General features: G+C 46.1%; 1 protein-coding gene across 3 annotated transcripts; it reads left to right on the top strand.

Annotated features, from left to right (window-relative positions):
- The first annotated feature begins 1,565 nt into the window (after window positions 1-1,565).
- On the top strand, window positions 1,566-15,916 carry LOC129639104 (zinc finger protein 75D-like). Of its 3 annotated transcripts, none has more exons than XM_055564013.1 (7): window positions 1,566-1,824; window positions 3,767-4,290; window positions 5,468-5,657; window positions 6,353-6,429; window positions 6,761-6,887; window positions 12,449-12,600; window positions 15,728-15,916. In XM_055564013.1, the coding sequence occupies exons 2-7, from the start codon at window positions 3,844-3,846 to the stop codon at window positions 15,761-15,763; spliced, it is 1,029 nt and encodes a 342-aa protein (XP_055419988.1). In that variant the 5' UTR covers window positions 1,566-1,824; window positions 3,767-3,843; the 3' UTR covers window positions 15,764-15,916. The 3 variants fall into 3 exon arrangements, with proteins under 3 accessions (XP_055419988.1, XP_055419986.1, XP_055419987.1); XM_055564011.1 differs by having other exon boundaries at window positions 1,567-1,824; window positions 12,449-12,816; XM_055564012.1 differs by having other exon boundaries at window positions 1,567-1,824; window positions 12,449-12,816; window positions 14,365-15,916.
- The last annotated feature ends 5,702 nt before the right edge of the window (window positions 15,917-21,618 follow it).

Below are 21,618 nucleotides of genomic sequence, written 5' to 3'. Positions count from 1 at the left end.
CTCTGAGAAAATCAGACTCGCAAGGCCATCGTCAGCCTTGCTTAAAAATCTCTCTGACCCTGAGGAAATGTCAAGTCAAGACAAGGGTTACCTTTTCTAGGACCTTTCTTGTTTCCGAAGAACCTCAATTGTCCCTGTTTCTCCGTTTGTTTGTTTTAAGAGTGTGACGTTTGGCTCTCTTGGAAACAAAGCCAGCTGTCAGTTTTTCTAGTAAAGTGAGCAGAAATTTTCATACACAGGTAGAAAGGGGCTGCTGCTGCTAAGTCGCCTCAGTCGTGTCCGACTCTGTGGGACCCCACGGACGGCAGCCCGCCAGGCTCCTCCGTCCATGGGCTTCTCCAGGCACGAGTGCTGGAGTGGGGTGCCATTGCCTTCTCCGCCAAATGGCTCAATACTTAGGTAAACGATGAGAATTTGGAGACACTGACACCCTGAGATATCCGGGTTCTTAGAAAGATGCCTTCTCCAAAGAGCTATGCTAAGCACTACAGGACGTGTAAGATGAAACAAGAGTCCTGTCCTTCAGGGACGCAGAATACAGGAGCAAAAGCATGGGGTATGACAACAGGAGACCTACAATTGGTCTAAAATCTGCCGCCTGTAATCCACGTGACTCTGTGGACGCCGCGTCCTGTATCTGAATTTTTTTAGATGTCAAAGAGAAATGTAAACGGAAGGGACACCACGAGGTTAAAACCTACCTCACAAGAATAACGGAGAAGGCAATGGCACCCCACTCCAGTACTCTTGCCTGGAAAATCCCATGGACGGAGGAGCCTGGAAGGCTGCAGTCCGTGGGGTCGCTGAGGGTCGGACACGACTGAGCGACTTCACTTTCCCTTTTCACTTTCATGCGTTGGAGAAGAAAATGGCAACCCACTCCGGTGTTCTTGCCTGGAGACTCCCAGGGACCGGGGGAGCCTGGTGGGCTGCCGTCCATGGGGTCGCACAGAGTTGGACACGACTGAAGCGACTTGGCGGCAGCAGCAGCAGCAGCAGCAAGAATAAACAATAATAGTTGGGCAGCACGTGCCTGCAAAGCAGAAAAGGATGTTAAAAATATCAGTGACTGCTGCTCCCGATCCAGCGAGGGGGTCTGGCCAGGAGGAGGACCAAAAGCCTCTTAACTCGAGTCCCCGGGACAATCCTAGTGATGGCTTTCGGAGATAGGGGTCCTCGCCAGGCGAACCTCCCGGTAGAAAAGGCCACCGTCTGTTGGAAGGCGATTCAGCAGTAATCTGGACGCAAGAGACGCGGCAAGTCGGGGGTGGGGGGGGGGTGTGGGGGTGGGGTGGGGGGGGGTGTGGGGGGGCGGGGTCCGAGATCGAGGACGCCCGCAGGAGACAGCCTCCTTCGCGGCGCCGCTAGGACTCTCGTGAGCCCGAGACTCGGTGACCTGAACTGTGCTTTTTGTCTGCATCCGGGGCCGACCCCAGGATGGGGCAGACCTGCGGGACACTTACTGACTCCCGCGGGCGCGACTACGCGGGTTGGGTTGGAGGGGGGGGAGGGGGGGCGGTGATGGGCGTGGCTATAACGCAGCCCCCGGAAGCCATCCTTTCTTTTCCGGTGGGCGCCCGGCCCACAGCGCGAGACCCCAAAATGGCGAGCCGGGGTACGGTCTCGAGGCGCTAGAGGGGTCGCGCCGGGGACGGAACTTCCAAGGTCCGCGCGCGCCCGGGGCCTCGCGCCTTCCCGGCACCGCCGCCTGGGCGCGGGAACCTGGACCTGCCTTCCTCCCCGCGACGGCGCGAGGTGTGGTGACTGCATAGCCGAGCCCAGGAAGAGGGAATTGGCGTCCAGGGAAGCCAGAGCTGGGTGGAGGTAATCGAGAAGCTGATTTTCCTTCGGGGTGTGGTCAGGAGGGCCTTGAGAAATAACGAGCCATACCCTTAGAGATACCTCAGGAGCCAGCGCGGGTGGCGGGAAGGCCGGAAGTTAGCCGGGGCGGGCGGCCTTTTCGTTTCCGCTGTGGCTGCTTGGCCTGGCGGCGGGTGGGTCTGAGACCCGGCGATACCTGTTCTCGAGGAGGCCGGTCCTCAGGCAGGCACCTACAGTCATATCTAACCTGCGGAAGCAACCTTTGGTACACCGTGTGGAAACCAAACCCAGGGTTGCTGCGGAAGTAGACTCGGAGGCTGCTGGTGTGTTGAGAGCTTTTGGTACTTTGGACCCAGAAGGTGTAGGTGGGCCATAGGGCCGAAAGGCCTACCAGTGCACCCAGCGAAACTTGCCCGTTTCTGCTGGCTTACGAGCGTATTGCTGGTGAATTTGAAAGTCGCGCAGTGGTGTCCAACTCTTTGCGGATACAGTCCATGGAAATTCTCCAGGCCAGAACCCTGGAGTGGGTAGCGTTTCCCGCCTGCAGGGGATCTTCCCAACCCCGGGGTCGAACCTAGGTCTGCCACATTGTGGGCGGATTCTTTACCACCTGAGCCACAAGGGGGAAGTCCCGAGAATATTGGCGTGTGGGTAGCCTATCCCTTCTCCAGCGGATCTTCGCGGCCTGGGAATCGAACTGGGGTCTCCTGCGTTGCGTTGCAACTTGACTAAAACTGAGCTAGCGGGGAAGCTCCGAGAAAGCGGTCGTTTCAGCCTCCAAGACTAGTTTCTGCTGACAGAGAAATGCAGGAAGTGTCCGTGTACCTCTCGAGCCATTTCTTTGAACACCTGTGGCTTCCTTGAAAGAGCTCTGTTGTTGTTTCTCTTGGGTCACCTCTGAGAAAATCAGACTCGCAAGGCCATCGTCAGCCTTGCTTAAAAATCTCTCTGACCCTGAGGAAATGTCAAGTCAAGACAAGGGTTACCTTTTCTAGGACCTTTCTTGTTTCCAAAGAACTTCAATTGTCCCTGTTTCTCCGTTTGTTTGTTTTAAGAGTGTGACGTTTGGCTCTCTTGGAAACAAAGCCAGCTGTCAGTTTTTCTAGAAAGTGAGCAGAAATTTTCATACACAGGTAGAAAGGGGCTGCTGCTGCTAAGTCGCCTCAGTCGTGTCCGACTCTGTGGGACCCCACGGACGGCAGCCCGCCAGGCTCCTCCGTCCATGGGCTTCTCCAGGCACGAGTGCTGGAGTGGGGTGCCATTGCCTTCTCTGAAAAAGGGGCACCGTAACATTCATATGTGTTCCCAGGGGGTGCCAAAGAAGCAGTGTTAATTCCATCTGATATATTAGTAGGGGAAACTTGGTGATAGGAAGAAGGTTACTTTTTCTCTAATTTTTTTCTGATCTGGGTGTCTCAGTTTCCCTTCAAGTATTAATATGATGGAGAAGAGAATGTAGATGTTTCATGAAGTAAAGGAATCAGTCTGCATAAGAAGTTGAAGGACAGAGCAGTTGTCCCTCATCTCACTGAGCATAAGAAACTGGAATGATCTATTAAAATGTAGAGAAAGTTAAATACCCCCGTTTATAAAGGTGGGACAGGAAGTGCACAGATTAAGTATTGGATAACTTCAAAGCTCCTTTTAGCAAAAGCATGGAAGTTTTTTCATCCCTCAACCTTAAAGAAAAAGTGATGAACTAACATTTGTCTTTCCAGAGTTGTATATTTGTTTCAAAGTTGGGTAACAGAGGAAAGGTTCAAAACATGTCCTGAGTCTTGGGCCTTCTCGAGTGGCAGTTAATTTTAAAGAGGAGGCAGAACGGTTACTGTCTGTTCCTCCTTTTCTGATAACTTTCTGTTCTTCACTGATAACTATAAGTAGTAAATGTGCGTCATGTGGCTTTCTTCTTGATGTGTACTTTTTTTTTCCTCCCCTCTCTCAGTGCCCTTGGGGAGAAGATCCACTCATTGGTTTTGTACCACACCTGACAAGGCCTCAGTTATCAGGTGGCCCAGGAGGATGTCACAAGCAGGAGAAAAGCTGTTCCCAGAGCAAATAATGATGAGCCCTGTGAAGGCGCCTGCATGCTTGTACCCACATGTGGAGGTTTTACAGGGGACTAAGAGGTCTGTGAAAGAGAGTTCCAATAAGAGTAAGAAATCCAGCCCACAGATGGGCAGTCTTAATCCTGAGAGTGCTCGCCAGCACTTCCGGAGCTTCTGTTATCATGACGCACCTGGACCGTATGAGGCCGTCAGCCAACTGCAGGAATTATGCTCTCAGTGGCTGAGGCCAGAGATCCACTCAAAAGAGCAAATCTTGGAATTGCTGGTGCTGGAGCAGTTCCTGGACGTTCTGCCCAGTCATATCCAGAACTGGGTGCAGAAGTATCATCCACAGAACGTCAAAGAGGCTGTGGCCCTGGTAGACCGCTTTCAGAGAGAATCTGGTGGAATAAGCAATGAGGTGAGCAGAAAGATTCCTTACATGTACACTGTGAAAGAGGGTGAGAGTGGGGTCAATAATTGGAGAATGAGATGGATTAAGTCCCTCTTCTGTTGTTCCTTTAGAATAACTAAGTGCAATCTGAAATCACAGGCTTGCAGTGACAGCTTCCAGGTTTGGGAGTTCCTGAGAGTCTTTTCCTGGCCTTAGAAAAAGAAATGCGTTTTGCCCTCTTTAGGGCCAGGGTGAAGTGAAGGTGGTGGGCCTGGCCTAGCATGGCCAGGGAGACAGGACTTAGCAGCCAAGAAATAAAAGGCAAGAAAATGCTAGGAAGGGAGAAAAAAAACCTCCGAATGCAGGGTTTTAAAGGTCAAAGGCAGGAGAGGGTAGCAGCCAAAGTGTAAATCAAACCTTTCTGGGGAGACTGCAAAGAAAGAGAAGAAATGGAAAGAGAAAAGGCAAACAAGGATCAGAAAGAAGAAAAAGGCTAACAGTAAAATGGAGAAAATCTGAATGCTGAGGGGTGGTGCTCTCTGGGCTGGGAACACACATCTCAGGGCCAGGAGAAAAGCGTCTCCGTGGCCTGCCTTCATGCTTTGGCTTGGCCTTGCCGGTGAGTGGGTAACCAGGCCTGCCCTGGGGAGATGGCAGCGTACTTCTCCTTGAGAGCCCGCCTTGAGCACAAGTGTCTTATACACCTGAAGTGTATGGCGGAAAGTTGAATCCAGCTCTTCCCCCATTTTTTCCTCTGCTGCATCCCCTTTCTCCATGAAATTGTTCCCTGGACGTGGGAGGATTGGAAAATCCAACTGACAGAAAACCCTCTTTTATTCATTTTCTTATTCTTTAGAGGAAACTAGAAAATAAAAGTCCACTAAATCAAGGATCCAAGTCTAGAAAGCAAGAGATTGGAGGCAGTGAGAGAACAGGCAGCCTGCCCCTACCCTGCTCGTGGCCTGAGCTGTGGCTGTCCAAGGAGCTGTGGAGGCAAGCAACAGTCATAGCTTCTCTCATTTTAATCTGATTTTCCCAGATCATGTGTACAGTTCCTTGTGAGAGAATCATGGCGCAATATATCTCTTCATTTTTAAAAATTTCCTTACACACTCCCCAAACCTGGACTCTACTCTTGTTTGTTCTTCCATCACCACCCCAAAACCAAAAGCTCTTTTCTAATGAGGATGGGGGTTATTTGTAGGTCACAGCCCATGAACTGGGAAATGACACAGCGCTCTTGGGAGGAACAGAAGTGGCCCCAGGCTTTAAGTGGAAGCCAGCAGAGCCCCAACCAATGGGTGTGTTCCAGGAAGAATGTTCGAATATATACCAGGTACTGCAGGAGCCGGGCTGGAATACTCAGAAAGAAAGCCAGCCTGTGGATGAAGGAGGTGAGGAGTTTCATCATAATTATCTTCTCCTGGGAGCTGTGATAGTAATTGGTTCAGGGAGCATTCCGTGGGAATTTTCCAGGTGCCCAGTCATGCTTTCAGTTAGGATGTCTTTCTAGTGGGAGTACAGTAGTAGGTCAGTGGTGAGTGAAGGTGAAGGCCATTCTGGGGTACAGAAGCATCCAAACCACAGAACCCTGGTATTCACAATGTGGACCTTTCTCTATGGAAATTTGAGAGGGGAGAAGAAGGTAGAGCAGGGACAAGGTGGGGGGTCATCTCACCGTTAGAAGTTAGAGGAGAAATTGGGATCAGAAATGGGCTGTCAGTGGCAGAATGGGAAGAGAATTGTACACCAGGAAAAAAGTGATAAATCGCCCATGTTTCCCACCAAGGTTTTAGTTTTCAAACACCTCTAATGCTTGCCTAGCTCAGTGAACATTTTCTTTAATGAGAGGAAAAGCAGTGGATTTCCTTTCATTTAATGAAAACTGGGAACCAGTTCTATGGAGTGGTGGCTTTTTGGTTCTAGTTTATAAGGAGAAGGCCACTTCGGGTGCACATGTGTGAGCTCGCGTGTGCACACACACACGTGAAGGTGAGCCGTCTTTACTGACGGAGTCCTAAACTGTAGAAGTTGGTTTGGGGTATTCATAAACAGAAAATATACTTTTTTTCTGGCTCTTTCCCCACAGCTGTGCCTGCTAAAGAGAGTCCAACCTTTTCCCCAAGGTGGAAGTTGGCATCTGAGCACACCTTGCCTAAGTCCCAGGTGAGCTGTACTTTACAAGCGTTTTCAGGCAGCCTGAATGTGGCCTTGTCTGCTTTTCTCTGCAGCCCATGATCCTGCCTTACACAGCAGATGCTCTGAGGCACATTAGCCCCGGGTGTTCCCTAGGCAACTAGAATTGGCGCTGTGGGATTGGGCACCTCCCAAGCTGTGTCCTGATCTCTTGGGCACCTTTTCTGTCATCTCACTTCTTTTCCCTTGAATCTTCTCTTAACTTTTTTGGTAACTGGCCTCCCATGTAATTCAGAAATGAGTGATAGGACGGCTTCTGTTGTAGCGAGTATACTGAACTACAACTTCCTCTCTTCTCTAGAGTCCATTGACATTTGAAGATGTGGCCTTGTATTTTTCCGAGGAAGAATGGAAAATAATGACCCCTGATCAGAAGACCCTCTACCTTGATGTAATGCAGGGTATCTATGAGGATGTCGCCTTTCTAGGTAAAGAGTCTTCCTTTCCTTTGTACAGCAATTGAGCAATCTGTTACATCCTCAGTTCATGGAAAATGCACACCTGTGAGAGTGTCCCAGTGTCCCAGCAGTGGGTTGGTTCTCAGCTTGATGGTGTGAGGGAGAGGGAAGGCAGATCCAGATCACCTGGAGAGCTTTTTACAGATACACATCTTTCTCCTAAGTAGACTGCGTGATCTATCATCCTCTTGCCCTACCCTGCAAGCCCACTCTTGCCAGATCTTTTCCATGTCAGTAGAAAGCACAGTTTACCCAGTTGTTCAGGCCCCGAACCTCCAGTTATCCTTTTTTCCAGTCCTTTTGTTATACCCTACCCCCCAGCCAATCAGGGAGCAAGTACTCTTAACTCTGTCTTCAAAATAGGTCCTGAATACAACCATGTCTCAACCTCTTCTGCTCTTACCATCCTGGTCTCCGCCGCCTCATCTCTAACCAGGTCTGCTGGAATACCACAGGACTCCTGTCCCACGACGTTTCCATGTGTCCTTAGGGTTAGTTCCTAGCTTCCTCATGGCACATCCAGCCACAGCCACAGTAGAATATAAAGAAGATACTGAGTTTAAGATTCCGCCCATTTAAATGTTTGGAGTAAATAAAAGTATAGAGAGTTATGCACTTTTTCTGAAAATAGTCTGGAATTTAGATGGCAGTCCATGACCTCCAAGTTTTATTCTCAGAGCATTATCATTGCACCCTAAACTTAAAGTCATGTGTTTAGCACAAGGGCAAGAACCATAGACCCAATGTCCCTAAGAGTTCGAGGACATTCTTGGAGAGTCTCTTAGAGGTAAATGTACATATAGGAAGAGGAGAAAATTCCTTAATAGGAGCCTTTATAAAGGCTTAACAATTTTAAGATTTTGTTCCTATATATTTTTAAAAATTAACCTCTTTATTGACTTATTTGTAGATTCACATGCATATTTAAAATGTAATACAAAGAACCCATATACACTTTACCCATTTTCCCTCAGTGATAACTTTTGCAAACGTATATGATGTCACAACCAGGATAATAAAATGGGTACAGTCCACTGACCTTTTTCATAGTTCCATTTTTCCTTGTATTCATTTGTGGGTGTGTATGTATTTAGTTATATAAGGTTTGATCACATGTGGAGGTTTGTATATTCACCACCCCAATCAAGATCCATTACCACAAGGATCCTTCCTGTTGCCCTTTTATCAATATAACAACACACCCTTCCCTCCCACACCCTACCTCGTCACCAACCTGGGCCAACCACTGATCTGCTTACAGTTTTTAAAAATTTTGTCATTTCAAAAATACAGCTTTGGGAGATTAACTTTTCTCCTTCACAATAATTCCCTGGAAATTCATCTGAGTTACTGTGTGTATCAGTAGTTCATTCATTTTTACTGCTGAGAAGTGTTCCGTAATATTGATAAACCATTGAAAGGTATTTTTGCTGTCCTCAGTCTTGGGCTATTGTGAATAAAACTGCCATGAACATTCCTGTACAGAATTTTGTGTAGAGATGGTAAGTTTTAGAGAGAGAGAGTGAAATTGCCGTTTCATATGGTAATTAGATGCTTAATGCTAAACTGGTTTTGAGAGGGGCTGCATCATTCGACCTTCCTAGCCAGCAATGGATGTGATCGTTTCTCCACATTCTTGCCATTGTTTAATAGTATTACCATTTAAAAAAATTTTTTTGGCTTTCTGTTAAGTATGTAATGTTATCTCATTGTGGCTTGGACTTGCATTTCGCTAATAGCTGATGATGTAGTTTTTCATGTGCTTATTTGCCATCTTTATATTATCTTCAGTGAAACGGCCTTTGCCATGGTTTTCATTAGGTTGTTTTTTAACTGTTGAATTTTGAGAGTTCTTTTATAGATTGTAGTGCTTTCTTGTGTATATGGTTTGCAAGTAGTTTCCCCAAGTCTGTATATTTTTCTTTTTATCCCCTTCCCATGGGTTTCCACAGAGTAAGTTTTTTATTTTGATGCCCAATTTTTCACTTTTCTTTTTACCGATTGTATTTTTGCTATCAGGGCAAGCCATAGATCCCTAAAATTTTCTATGTTTTTCCTACAAGTTTTTTAAGTTTGCATTTAAGTCTGTGATTCATATTGAGTAGATTCTATATAAGATACGAAATTCAGATTGAAGCGCATTTGTTTTTCTGCCTGTGTAGGTCCAGTTGCTTCAGCCTTGTTTATTGAAAAGGCTGGCCTTCCTCCATTGAATTGCTTTTGCACTTTGGTCAAAATCAGTTGGGCATACTCGTGTATCTGTTTTGTTCCATCGAGTTATGTGTCTCTCCCTCTGCCAATATTGCGCTGTCTTGATTACTGTAGCTATACAGTATAGAAAGCCCGAATCAAATAGAGGCTTTCTTCCCACTTTATTCTTTTGTCAAGATAAATTTTATTTTAAGCTATGCTAGGGCCTGTGCCTTTCCATGTAAAGTTTAGAATACGCTTATCTATAAGAAACTTTCTTGGAATTTTGCTAGAAATATCATTAAACTATATGTGAATTTGAGGAGGAATGATATCTTTACTGTGTTGATTTTTCCAAACAATGAACACAGTATGTTTTTCAAGTTTTCTTTGATTTCTTTCATCATTTAAAAAATGCTATCTACTTATCTATTTTGGCTACACTGGGTCTTTACTGTGGTGTGCAGGCTTCCCTAGTTACAGCTCGAGGGCTCTCGCTAGTTGCAGGGTGCTAGCTTCATTGCCCTGGGGCATGTGGGATTTTCGTTCCCCAACCAGGGATCAGACCTGAGTCCCCTGCGTTGGAAGGTGGATTCTTAACCACTGGACCACCAGGGAAGTCCCATCACCAACTTTTTGATAGAGAAAACAATTTATTTTATCTGTGTTTTTGTTGGCGTATAGTTGTTCATCTACTTTTTATAATTTTCAGTGTGCAGATCCTCTACATGTTTGCCAAGTATATGCAGGAGCATTTAATTTTCATTGGCACAACTGTAAATGGTATTATTTTAAATTTTTGTTAAAACAAATGTTCAGTGTTTTTATATAGGTCTGCCTCTAATTTTATGTTTTCTTCTTTTATCCTTTGACCCTACTGAACTTGCTTATGAGTTCTATGAAGGTTTTTTTTGGTAAATTTCTTGGGGTTCTTATACATAGTCACATGATCTACAGTGCTTTTTATTTCTTTCTTTATTTGTTGCCTTGTTGCAGTAGGTCCAACTTCTGGTACAATGTTGAATAAGAATGGTGAGAGCAAACATCCTTGCCTTCTTCTGAATTTTATCATGGAAACGTTACGTCTTTCACTTTTACCTGTGATGTTAGTGCAGGGTTTTTATTGATACTTTATCAGGTTGATAATAATTCCTAACTTTCCTAGGGTTTTATTTATTTATTTTTGGCTGTGCTGGGTCTTCATTGCAGCCCTCGGGATCTTTTTAGTTGAAGTGTGTGAACTCTTAGTTGTGGCGTACAAATTCCTAGTTACGTCCTTTCGGTATCTAGTTCCCTGACCAGGAATTGAACCTGGGCCCCTTGTATTGGGAATGTGGAGTCTTAGCCACTGGTCCACCAGGGAAGTCCCTCTTGAGTTTTTTTTTTTTTTTTTTTTTATCGTTTATGGATGTAGGGTTTGTCAAATACTTTTCTGTGTCAGTTAATGGGATTATGATCTTTCAAAGCTGGTTGATATATGGTGGGTTATGTTGATTGATTTCAAATATGGAAATCCTACTTGATCACGGTATATAATGCTTACATACTGTTACATTCAGCTTGCCAATATTTTGTTGAGGATTTTCGTGTTGAAGTTCATGGGAGATGTTAGTCTGTAGTTTTCCTTCTGAGTACTGTCTTTGTGTGATTTTCTTACCAGGGTAATTACTGGCCTTATGAAATGATTTGGGTAATAGTTCTTCTTTTCTGGAAGAGATGATATGAAAGTGGTGTTAATTGTACAGATATTTTGTAGAACGCTCCAGTAACACTATATGAATCTGGAGATGTCTGTTTTGGCAGCTTTTTAATTATGAATTCGTTTTAATTTTCAGAGTGCTGTTCAGATTATCTATTTCACACTGGTTGAATTCTGGTAGTTTGTAGATTTTGAGAAATTTACCCATTTTCCCCTAACTTTTAACATTTGTGAACATAAGTTGGTGATAGTATTCCCTTATTATCTCTTTAATTGCTGCAGAATGTGTAGTGATAGACCCAGTTCCTTCCTGATATGGATGGTTTGCATCTTCTTTCATTTTTGTCTAAGTTAATACAGGTTTATCAGTTCTATTAATTTTTTGAGGAGCAAGTTTTTTGTTTAATTTCTGCTGTGATCTTTATTATTCCTTCAATTTTTATTTTCCCTTATTTCTAGTTTCTTGAGGTAGAAACTTAGATTATTTATTTGAGAGCTTTCCTCTTTTCTGTTGTGTGCCTTTTAGGGCTATACATTTTCCTCTGAGCATTCCTATAGCTGCATTCCATATATTTTGATTATATTATATAATTTCATTTTCATTTAAGTATGTATTTTTAAATTTCCCTTGAGACTTTCTCTTTGAATCATGGATTATTTAGAAGTATATTTCCATTTGTTCCCATATATTTAAAATTTTTCTGTTGTCTTTCTGGTTTTGATTACCAATCTGATTCCATTTTTGCCAGATTGCCTTTTCTCACTCAAGTTGTGGTTTTTTTGTTTGGTTTTTTTTTTTCGGTTCTAGGTGTGCTGTGTGATTTATTTTTTTGTATCCTGATCATTTTGTCTATTATGTTAGGAGAGTCTGAGTCCTATTTAAATATTTTAATGGGCAGTCACTCTGTTTTAGTTTAGCATGTAAGTTCTTTTCTACTTTGTGGAATATGTGTCTAGTGACAGCTTAATTTTCAGAGCCTTTATGGTATTATTTTGGTCTCCTCGATTTATGTGGTACTGCTGGGATTCCCATGTGCTCCTGCTCATGCTGCCAGAGAGTGAGGAATGAGGAAGATCTTTACTTAGGCTAGAGTGTCTCTCAGTGGGAATCTCTGACCCGTAGGGATGGAGAGGCTTCCTGGGGCCGGCTGCTAGTGGCTGGTTAGCTAGGTCCATCTTGCTAGTTCTGCATGACAAATCTGATGTCTCCGATTGGAGTTCTGATGTTGTCAGACGGTTTCCCGTTTCCGATTGCGGATGGAGTGAGCCTATTCAGGTAGCCTTCTGTTGCTCAGTTGAGATTTGGAAAACACGAGATCTGGGTTGCCTACATTTTTGGATGTGGGGATGTAAGATACCTACTGTGTTACTCTTCTAGTCCTAGAGTCCCAAACCATTTTGCCTTCCTCTTACCACTTTATAGAATTCTCTGTTCATTGTATCTTGCATTCTTGAATGGATTTGTAGTTGTGCCCAGAAAGGAAGACCAGGGAAAAATGGGTCTGTGCCATTTTGTCCAGATTGGACCAAAAATCCCTTGTTCCTGTATTTTTAAAAAGCTGTCAGCATTGATTTTTCTTCCATGCCTACAGTTTTCTTGTTCTGGGAAACAGATGGCTGATTCTTCTGTTTATTCCAACAGGGTTAAACCTCAAAAATGACACTGGAAATGACCCACCTGTATCTCTTCCTACATTAGAGATACAACCATCAGGATGCGAAGTATTAAGAAAGGCCACCATGAAAGACGCTGAGACAACAGTGGGCAATGTAAATCACGGTGATACATTCAGGGTACAGAAACGACCTCGCAGTCCCGAAGCCCCAGCTCTGGCCAGCCACTTCGTGGCTGGTGACGAACTGCACTAAAACTCTCAAAACGGGCCCTTTCCATCAAACTCAAGAAAATTATCTGAGTGCAGCCAACCTGTTGTTTCACTTTAGCCAAAGGAGGGAGCAGAAGGAAGAAATGCTTCATTAGAAACATGAATGATTGACCCTGACCTTAAGGTAGGAGGCCAGAGGTTGGACGTGCGGGCTGGAGGGAGGCTGTTGCCATGGCATCTACATATCCAGCCCCTGGGCGGCTTGGGGGAGGAAGGGACCCGTGGAAGCCAGCCTGGAAAGCTGCCGAGCCAAGAGCAGGCAAGGCAGGGTGCACGCAGGCCCTCTGGACAACCTTGTCATATTTACAACTTGGGGATGAGAGGCGGCTTCCTGGGCATCTCTGAGGGTCAGCCCATCACCTCGGCCCATGGCCCCGGTAATGTCACCTGAACACGGGGGAATGGAGGGAAATGGCCCTGGAGAGGCCCGGAAAGCCCTAGAAGAGAGCGGATGCTGGCCCCCTTGTCCTCCACGCCTCGAGAGGCAGCCTGGACGGATGGTTGTGTTCTTGGCCCAAGCCCAGGTCTGTCGCTTTCTCAGCCCTTCACAAGACTTCCTCCTGGCGGGTCTCTGGGACTGCTCTCTGCCTGCTCCTGCTGTCTCTCTTGCTCCTCTCCACCCTCCAAAGCTTTGCATCAGGGGACAGGGAAGAGTGGGAAAGACGTGTTCCTCCCAGCCCTGCCTCATCTCAGCCACGCTCCCTCCACCTCCTACCAGTGCCCTCCTGGGGCCACAGAATGCGCTGCTCCAGTCCTGGACAGCCTCCAGCAGCCCCTGTGCCCCCAAAGGATTTAGGAAAGTGGGAGTCTGCTTGAGTGGAGGGCAGCTGTCAGGCCGGGGTGGGAGAGCAGATGGAGAAGAGCCTTGTAGGTTAGGCAACAACTGGGGAGACGGGGACATCTCTGGGTGAAGAGGCAACTCTCAAATCCCGTGTTTTTCTTGCAGAAACTGGTGTTAGAGGTGGTGAACTGCCCCTTCTGTGGTCAAGAGAATCAAATCCCTGCCTGGGGCACCCCTGACCCTAGAGTTGCCTGGGGAGCACCCGAGAGAAGGGCCTGACCCCTCGAGGAGAGGCAGGGCTTCCAGGTGGAGAGCCCTAGGGGAGGGGTGGCCTGGTGATCCAGTACTAGCATGGGGAAGGAAGGATGGAGCTAGAGACACTCTGGTGGAGCAGGTTCTCCCCACCTGCTGGGCTCTGGGAAGGGAGACATTTGCCCTTGTCACATAGATCAGAAGTGGGGGAGCTGAACCTGCCTCTGGGTCTGCACTGCCTACCTGCCCCCCAGTCTCTGGGAGACCTGGCACAGTGGGATGGGGGAGGGGAGCACAGGCTCCCAAGACATCTAGAGAGAGAGAGAGAGGCCCGTGGCCAGGAAGATGAGAGCAAGTCACAGGGAAGAACTGGGGGACAGTCTGAGCTGAGATGGTCACAGGAGAGATGAGTCCCAGAACCCCCTTGGGGAGCAAGGTCCTTACACACAAACCTCCCCACCCCAACCCAAGCCCCACCCAAGGCTTAACCAGGGGTTCCTTGGTGTTGAGTGGCATAGGCCTCTCAGCTTGGGTGGGGGTGTTGGCTGGCTCCTGGGGCCGAGTGTAGTAGGAGGGAAGGGATACATGTGGGTGGGGTGGAGTTGAGACCCACGCATGACCCCATGTCTCTGTCTCCAGGCTGCCCCTCCTGCTAGGATCACACAGGAGCATCTGCTCTGGATGGGCCTGCAGCGGTCCTGGCTGAGCTGCTGACTGGTGCACCAGGAGCGGCACTGAGCGGGGGAGCCTCACCCCCATCCCAGATCCACATCTGCCCCCTCACTGATTGCTCGCGGTCCTGGTCCTCAGTTCCTGGGACTAAGAACCACAGCAGCCTGGTTGCCCCTGGGGCAGAGGGGCTGAGCCTCACACCATGTGCCCTTCTCAGCCACCCAGGTCCCGGCTGAAGAGCTCTGCCTGCCTCACCCCGAGGCCTGAGGCTGCACCCGGGCTACCACATGCCCCCCGCAGATTCCCACAGACGGAAGGGCGCTGATGGCTTCCTCCCTTGTGCCTAGTTGCCTGGAAACCCCTGGTCCTGGTGGCCCCTCCTCCACCCCAACTGTGTCCCTCCAGGACCACTTCCGGGAGACTGCCAGCCTTTGGACTGCATCCCTGGAGTTCTGAGAGACTGTGACATGGGCTGCAGGGGAGGAGAGGAGCGGAGGACCAGGGGCCTCCTTGGGGCTGATGCGTAAATGTGCCCTTTTCAAGTTCGGGTCTCACGCTCTGTGTGTCTGGATCCCCAGCCACAGCCTGTTCTGGGCCAGCCTGAGAGGACCTGGGGAGGGCACTAGGGAGGGTCTTTACTTAATATGTGCGTGAATGTGTGTGTGAGTGCGCATGTTCAGTGCATGTGTGAGTGTGGGGATGTGTGTGCGAATTTGCATTTGATGCATGAGGGCCCGAGTGTGTGAGCGTGGGCATGTGTGTGTGGGTGGATGAGTGTATGGGTATGAGTGCAGATGCATGAGTGTACTGATGTGTGTGTGTGAAGGTACGGGTGTGAGAGTGTGTGTGTGGGTGTGAATATACATGTCAGTGTGCATGTGTGAATGCGTGTGTGTGAGTGTTTATGCACACATGAGTGGCTGTGCATTGCAGAAGGTGCTGAGCTGTTTAGTGGGTGTGCTCTGGGGGACGGGCATCCTGTCCTCCCCAGGCTCCCAGCTCTGTTGGAGCTGCCTGGGCCCTGGGAGGCCGCTTCCCAAAGTGGAGAAAGTATGTTGGAGATTCAGGGGACCCGGGCTCAGAGACCCATCATCACCTGCAGAGAATCCCCCCCTCCCCTTGGGGCTCTGGCTGGGGCTGTCTGCCCCCGAAGGTATTGGCTGTGGGAGGGGCGGGCACACGTCCTCAGCACGTGCTCCTGCCACTATTTTTCTTACCGTTTTGATCTTGAGTAGTTTGCTGCTGCTGCTCTCCCGCCTCTTCCTCATCTCACTAGGCCTCTGCTGCTCTCCTCTCTATGCACTTTATTTATTTACAATCTCTTTTTCAGGCAGTGGAGGTTCTACGCCATCACCGACTTGAATAAGACAGCTTTCCCTTTTCTGTGTGTGATGAACTCTTCACCAGTCAGCACAGCCTGGTCAGAGAAATGTTCTTGTTTTCAGTGTTGTCAAATCTTGTGTCTATCTAAGTTAATAAAAAAAATTATTTGAGTTCAATAAAAAAAAAAAAAAAACAACACAGAGGCCTCTTGTTTCTGGTGTGGTGCCCCCTTGGAGGAGAGGGTCTGTTGGTGAGCTCACCCCACTCTGGTGGCCAGAAGCTGGGGGAGGGGAGCATCCTGAGGGCTATAATTGGGTGGGGTCATGGCAGGAAACCAGTGAATGTTATACTTCATATTAACAGAACAACGGGGTAATACATAATCATTCCAAAAGATTTAAAAAATGGATTTGGTGAAATTCAATACCCATTCATGATTTTAAAATCTTTTAAGAACATTGAAATTGTTAGGAACTCATTCTTCTGGCAAATAGTCTATAAAAAACCTCAGTGTGCATAATATTTAATGGTGAAAGAATGTTCCTAATATTGGGAACAATGCATGGTGTCTACTATTGCCATTTCTATTCATCATTGTAGTGGAAGCTTGAGCAAATGGAATAAGCCCCCTACCCTGACAAATCCATCCTAATTGGAAAGGAAGAAATAAAGCTTTATTTATTCACAGATCATCCTGTATGGAGAAAATAACAAGTAAAGCACAGACACAAAAAAGCCACTAGACCCATAAACAAATTTAGCAAGGCCAACAGGACACAATATCAACATCAAAATATCGCTTATACGTGTACATACTAGCACCAAGAATTCCAAAAATGAAATTAAGAAAGCAACTGGATACACAATAGCCTTCAAAAGAATAAAACATTAGGGATAGATCCCATAAAATATGAAGAAGACCTGCAAACTAAAAATCACTTAAAAAATTATAAGACATAGCTGAGAAAATTTAAACTTAGTAAAGATAGTTCAGGGATTGGGAGACTCGATATGGCAACCTTCCCCAAGTTTATCTGTAGATTGAGCCCAATATCTATCAAAATCAGCTGAATTTCCTGTAGAAATTGACAAGCTGATCTTACAATGTATGTGGAATATACATTTATATCACCTTAAATAGCCAAAACATTTTGAAAAAGGAAAAGAGTTGAAGGATTTATCATACCTATTCCCAGAAGTCATAAAGCCACAGTAATCAAAACAGTATGAATCTTGTACAAAGATAGTCATGTAGATCAGTGGAACAGATTGAGAAAGTATGAACAAATGCTTAAATTTATGATGAGATGGGTCTTCTATTACGGCAAAATACACAACAAATGTTGCCATTTTAACCATTTTAAAGTATCAAATTCAGTAGCATGAAGTACATCCCCAATATGTAACCATCACCATTATCTAATTCTAGAATATTTCCATCACCACAGATGAGAACACCATGGGCATTGTCAGTCTTCATTACCTCCCTACCCTGGCTCCTTGGCAAATCCAAATATGCTTTCTGTCTCTAGGTATATACTTTTTATGGGTATTTCATACAAATGGAATCATATGACATGTAACCTTTTATACCTAGCTTCTTAGTGTAATATTTTGTAGTTCATTCACATTATCTGTAATTCATTCACATTATTGTATGTTCCTTTTAATGGGAGAATAATATTCCATTTTATGGATATATGACATTTTATTTATCCAGTCATATGTTTGTGGACATTTGTGTTGCTTCTACCTTTTTGCCATTGTGAATAGGGTTACTATGGACATTCAAGTACAAGTTTTGTTTGAACACCTGATTTCAATTTTGGGGGTCCACAACTAGGAGGAGAATTGCTGGATAACATGTTAATTCTATGTTTAACTAACAGAAGAACTCACCAAACTGATTTACATAGAGGCTGCACCATTTACAGTCCCACTTAGTAGTGTATGATGATTCCACACTCTCCAACAGTTGTTATTTTTCTCTTCTAATTTGCGGTTATCCTAGTATGTGTGAAGCAGTTTTCATTTGCATTTCCCTAAGGCTAATGATGTGAAATTGGACTTCCTGGTGGCTCAGACAGTAAAGAATCTGCCTGCAGTGCAGGAGACCAGGGTTTGATCCCTAGGTTGGGAAGATCCCCTGGAGAAAGCAATGGCTACCCACTCCAGTATTCTTGCCTGGAGAATTTCATGGACAGAGGAGCCTGGTGGGCTACAGTCCCTGGAATTGCAAGAGTTGGACATGACTGAGCAGCTGACGACACTTTCAACTTTGAATGATGTGGAGCATCTGTTCATTTGTTTGGTAGCCATTTATATGTTTTCTTTGCAGAAATATCAGTACTTTGGGATAAATTTGACAACTTCTGGAAGACCTGTACACTGAAAATTACAGAAGGAATTACATACTACAAACAAATTGATATATCATGCTCACAGATTTGAACACTCAATATTGCTGGATGGGAGCTCTAGAAAACTGACCTATAGATTCAATGCATTCCCAATGAAGCAACAGGAGGACTTTTAAAATAAATTGACAAAGTGATTCCACCTTTCCATAGAAATACAAAAGGCTAAGGAGAGCCAAAATTTTTGAAAAAGAACAAAGATGCAGGATTTATACTACTTCATTTCAAAATGATATAGATCAACTAATTCAGTGTGATCTTGGTATAAAGATAGATTTACAGATCAATGGATCAGAACAGAGTTCACAATATACTCAAAACTATATGGACGATTGCCTTTTTTTTTAATTTATTTTAATTGGAGGCTAATTACGAGGTGGATGAAACTTTCAGAGTGAAGTAAGTCAGAAAGACTGTTGCCTTCTGACTGAGATGTAAATGCAGTACAACAGAGAAAAATAACATTTTCAGCAAAATACTGGAAACATTGGAAAAGCACATCTTTAAAAACAAACTCACATAACATACAAAAATTAACTAGATATCATGAGACAAAACCAAAATACATGCCACCTGCAAAGTACTGCAGTACTGAGAAGCACTACTCCCTGGAAGCTTGAGGGCCAAGAGGTTGACGTCAGTGAACTGTGTTTTACAAACAAACTAAGGGAGATTCATAATGATGTGCCCAAAGCTACACAACTAGTGGGTGGGAGATCCAAGGTAGCAGCCAGGTTTCCTGACTTTCGGCTTAGGCTTTTCTGCACTATTCTGGTCAGTTGCACCCTGTGGCAGATTCCCTCTGATCCCAGAGGACAAGTTCATGCCTTGTTTCTGGGACAAAGCCCCTGTCACATGTCCTTGCATCTAAATCCATGACTTGTGGGACTTCCCTGGAGGTCCAGTAGTTAAGATTTCAGCCTCGGGGGCTCCCCAGGTGGTTCATTGGTTGAGAATCAGCCTGCCAGTGCATGACACGTGGCTTCGATCCCTGGTCCGGGAAGATTCCACTTTGCATGGAGCAACGAAGCTGGGCTCCACAACTGTGGAAGCCCTGGTGCCCTAGGTCCTGTGCTCTGAAACAAGAGAAGTCAGGGCAATGAGAAGTCTGAACGCTGCAAAAAAAACTATCCCTGGCTCACCGCAACTAGAGAAAGGCCCACCACAGCAACAAAGACCCAGCTGCTGCTGCTGCTGCTGCTAAGTCGCTTCAGTCGTGTCCATCCCAGCAGGCTCCCCCATCCCTGGGATTCGCCAGGCAAGAACACTGGAGTGGGTTGCCATTTCCTTTTCCAATGCGTGAAAAGTGAAAGTGAAGTCGCTCAGTCATGTCCGACTCTTAGCGACCCCATGGACTGCAGCCCACCAGGCTCCTCCATCCATGGGCTTCTCCAGGCAAGAGTACTGGAGTGGGGTGCCATTGCCTTCTCCAAAGACCCAGCACAGCCAAAGTAAATATATAAATAAAAAATTATAAAGAACCTGTGAACTGATTATGTGGTTCTGATATCTATGTTAGTGGAGCATCACCATCTGCTGGTTGATTCCTTGAACTATATCAGAAAGCCCTTGGGGTGTTGTGTTGCCAAAGGCTTCACCACAGACACAGTCACTGCTGCACAGCGTTTTTTGATAAGGTCAAGAGAAGAAAGAGAAGATAGCTTTTGGGGCGCAGGAAGGGAGTGGGGGTGGTGGTGGATGTCAACGTGAGCTTATAGAATCTTGTATAACTCGAAAATATATTTGAGCAGCGTCTTCTACTGGTGGATTCCTTGAACTGCATCAGAAAGGTCCAGGGGAGATGTGTTCCTAAGGCCTCAACAACAGGAACAGTCACCTGAGAAGAGCCAGTTTTGATAAGGGCAAGAGGAGAAAGAGAAGTGAGGTCTTGGGGCACAGCATAGGAGTGGGAGGAGCGGATGTCAATGTGAGGCCGTAGAGCCTAGTATAACTCAATAACCTACCATCTGCTGGTGGATCTCATGAACTACATCAGAAAGCCCTGGGGATGTGTTGGCCACTCATTTTACATCAATCAATGAACACTGACCAAGAGGAACATTGACCACGTGGAAGCAGTCTATCCTCCAGGATAAATCTTTGTTAGTGATCAGCTTGATTCAGAGCTGATCAGACGAGCTCCACAGTCTCAGGACCTCAAAAGGCAAGGCACTGGCTGAAGCTTGCGAGGGCGTGATGACTAAAGTTCTGCCTCTGACCTTCCATCCACACCAGCAGTGAGAGCCCTTAGGCCACTTCTGTAGTATATGCTCGCTTGCTACTCAAAGTGTGGTCTAGGGACCAGCAGCATTAGCATCACCTGGGAATTTCTGACTCAGGCCTCCATCACAGGCCTATTGAACCAGGACTTGCACTTTCATAATATGCCTGGTGATTCCATGCACATTAAAGTTTGAGAAGCACTACTCCCTGGTAGCTTGAGGACCGAGAGGTTAACATAAGTGAACTGTATTTTAAGTGAGTTTAAAAAGACTCACAATGATGTACAAAAGCCACAGAACTAGGGGTGGGAGATTCAAGGTTAGCAGCCAGATTGCTTGATTTTCAACTCAGGCATTTCTTCACGCTTTTGGTCAGGTGCACCCTGTTCATGCTTTGTTTCTTGGACCAAGCTCCCGTCATATGTCTGCATCTAAATCTATGACCTGGGGGAACTTCCACAGTGGTCCAGTCAAGACTTCACCTTCCAGGTCTTCCCTTGGGGTCCCAGTGGTTAAGATTCCACCTGCCAGTGCAGGGGACAGAGGTTCAATTTCTGGTACAGGAAGACCCCGCATGCCAAGGGGGAACTAAGCCAGGGCGCCACAACTATTGAAGCCATCACCAGGGCCTGTGCTAGGAAACAAGTCACAGCAATGAGAAGCTCATAAAATTGACCCAAGAGAAGCCCTGGATCGCTGCAGCTAGATAAAAGCCCACTGAAGCAAGGATGACCCATCACAGTCAAATAAATACATAAATAAAAAAAAGGAACCTATTAACTGATTATGTGCTTCCGATTTCTATGCTAGTGGAGAAGAGCCATCTGCTGGTGGATTCCTTGAATTACATCAGAAGTCCCTTGGAGTATTGTGTTGCTAAGGTCTTCAGACACAGAGACAGTCACCCTCGCACAATTTTGATATGGACAAAAGAAGAAAGAGAAGAGAGGTCTTGAGGCACAGGAAGGGAGTGGGAGTAGATATCATTGTGAGACTGTGGAGCCAAGTAGAACTCGAAGAGCTAGTGAATCAGTGCCTTCTGATGGTGTATGCCTTGAACTACATCTGAGAGCCATGGAGGTGTTGTGTCAACAAGGCTTTCAGAGACAGGGAGAGTCACGCCTGCACAGTCACGTTTGATAAGGGCAAGAGAAGAAAGAAAAGACAGGTCTCGGGGCACAGGAAGGGAGTGGGAGAGTAAATGTCAATGTGAGGCTGTAGAGCCAGGCAGAATTCAGGAAATGTAGTGGAGCAGCCCC

The sequence above is a fragment of the Bubalus kerabau genome, chromosome X (genome assembly GCF_029407905.1).
Source record: "Bubalus kerabau isolate K-KA32 ecotype Philippines breed swamp buffalo chromosome X, PCC_UOA_SB_1v2, whole genome shotgun sequence".
Taxonomy (NCBI): domain Eukaryota; kingdom Metazoa; phylum Chordata; class Mammalia; order Artiodactyla; family Bovidae; genus Bubalus; species Bubalus kerabau.
This window is presented reverse-complemented; position numbering and strand designations above follow the sequence as displayed.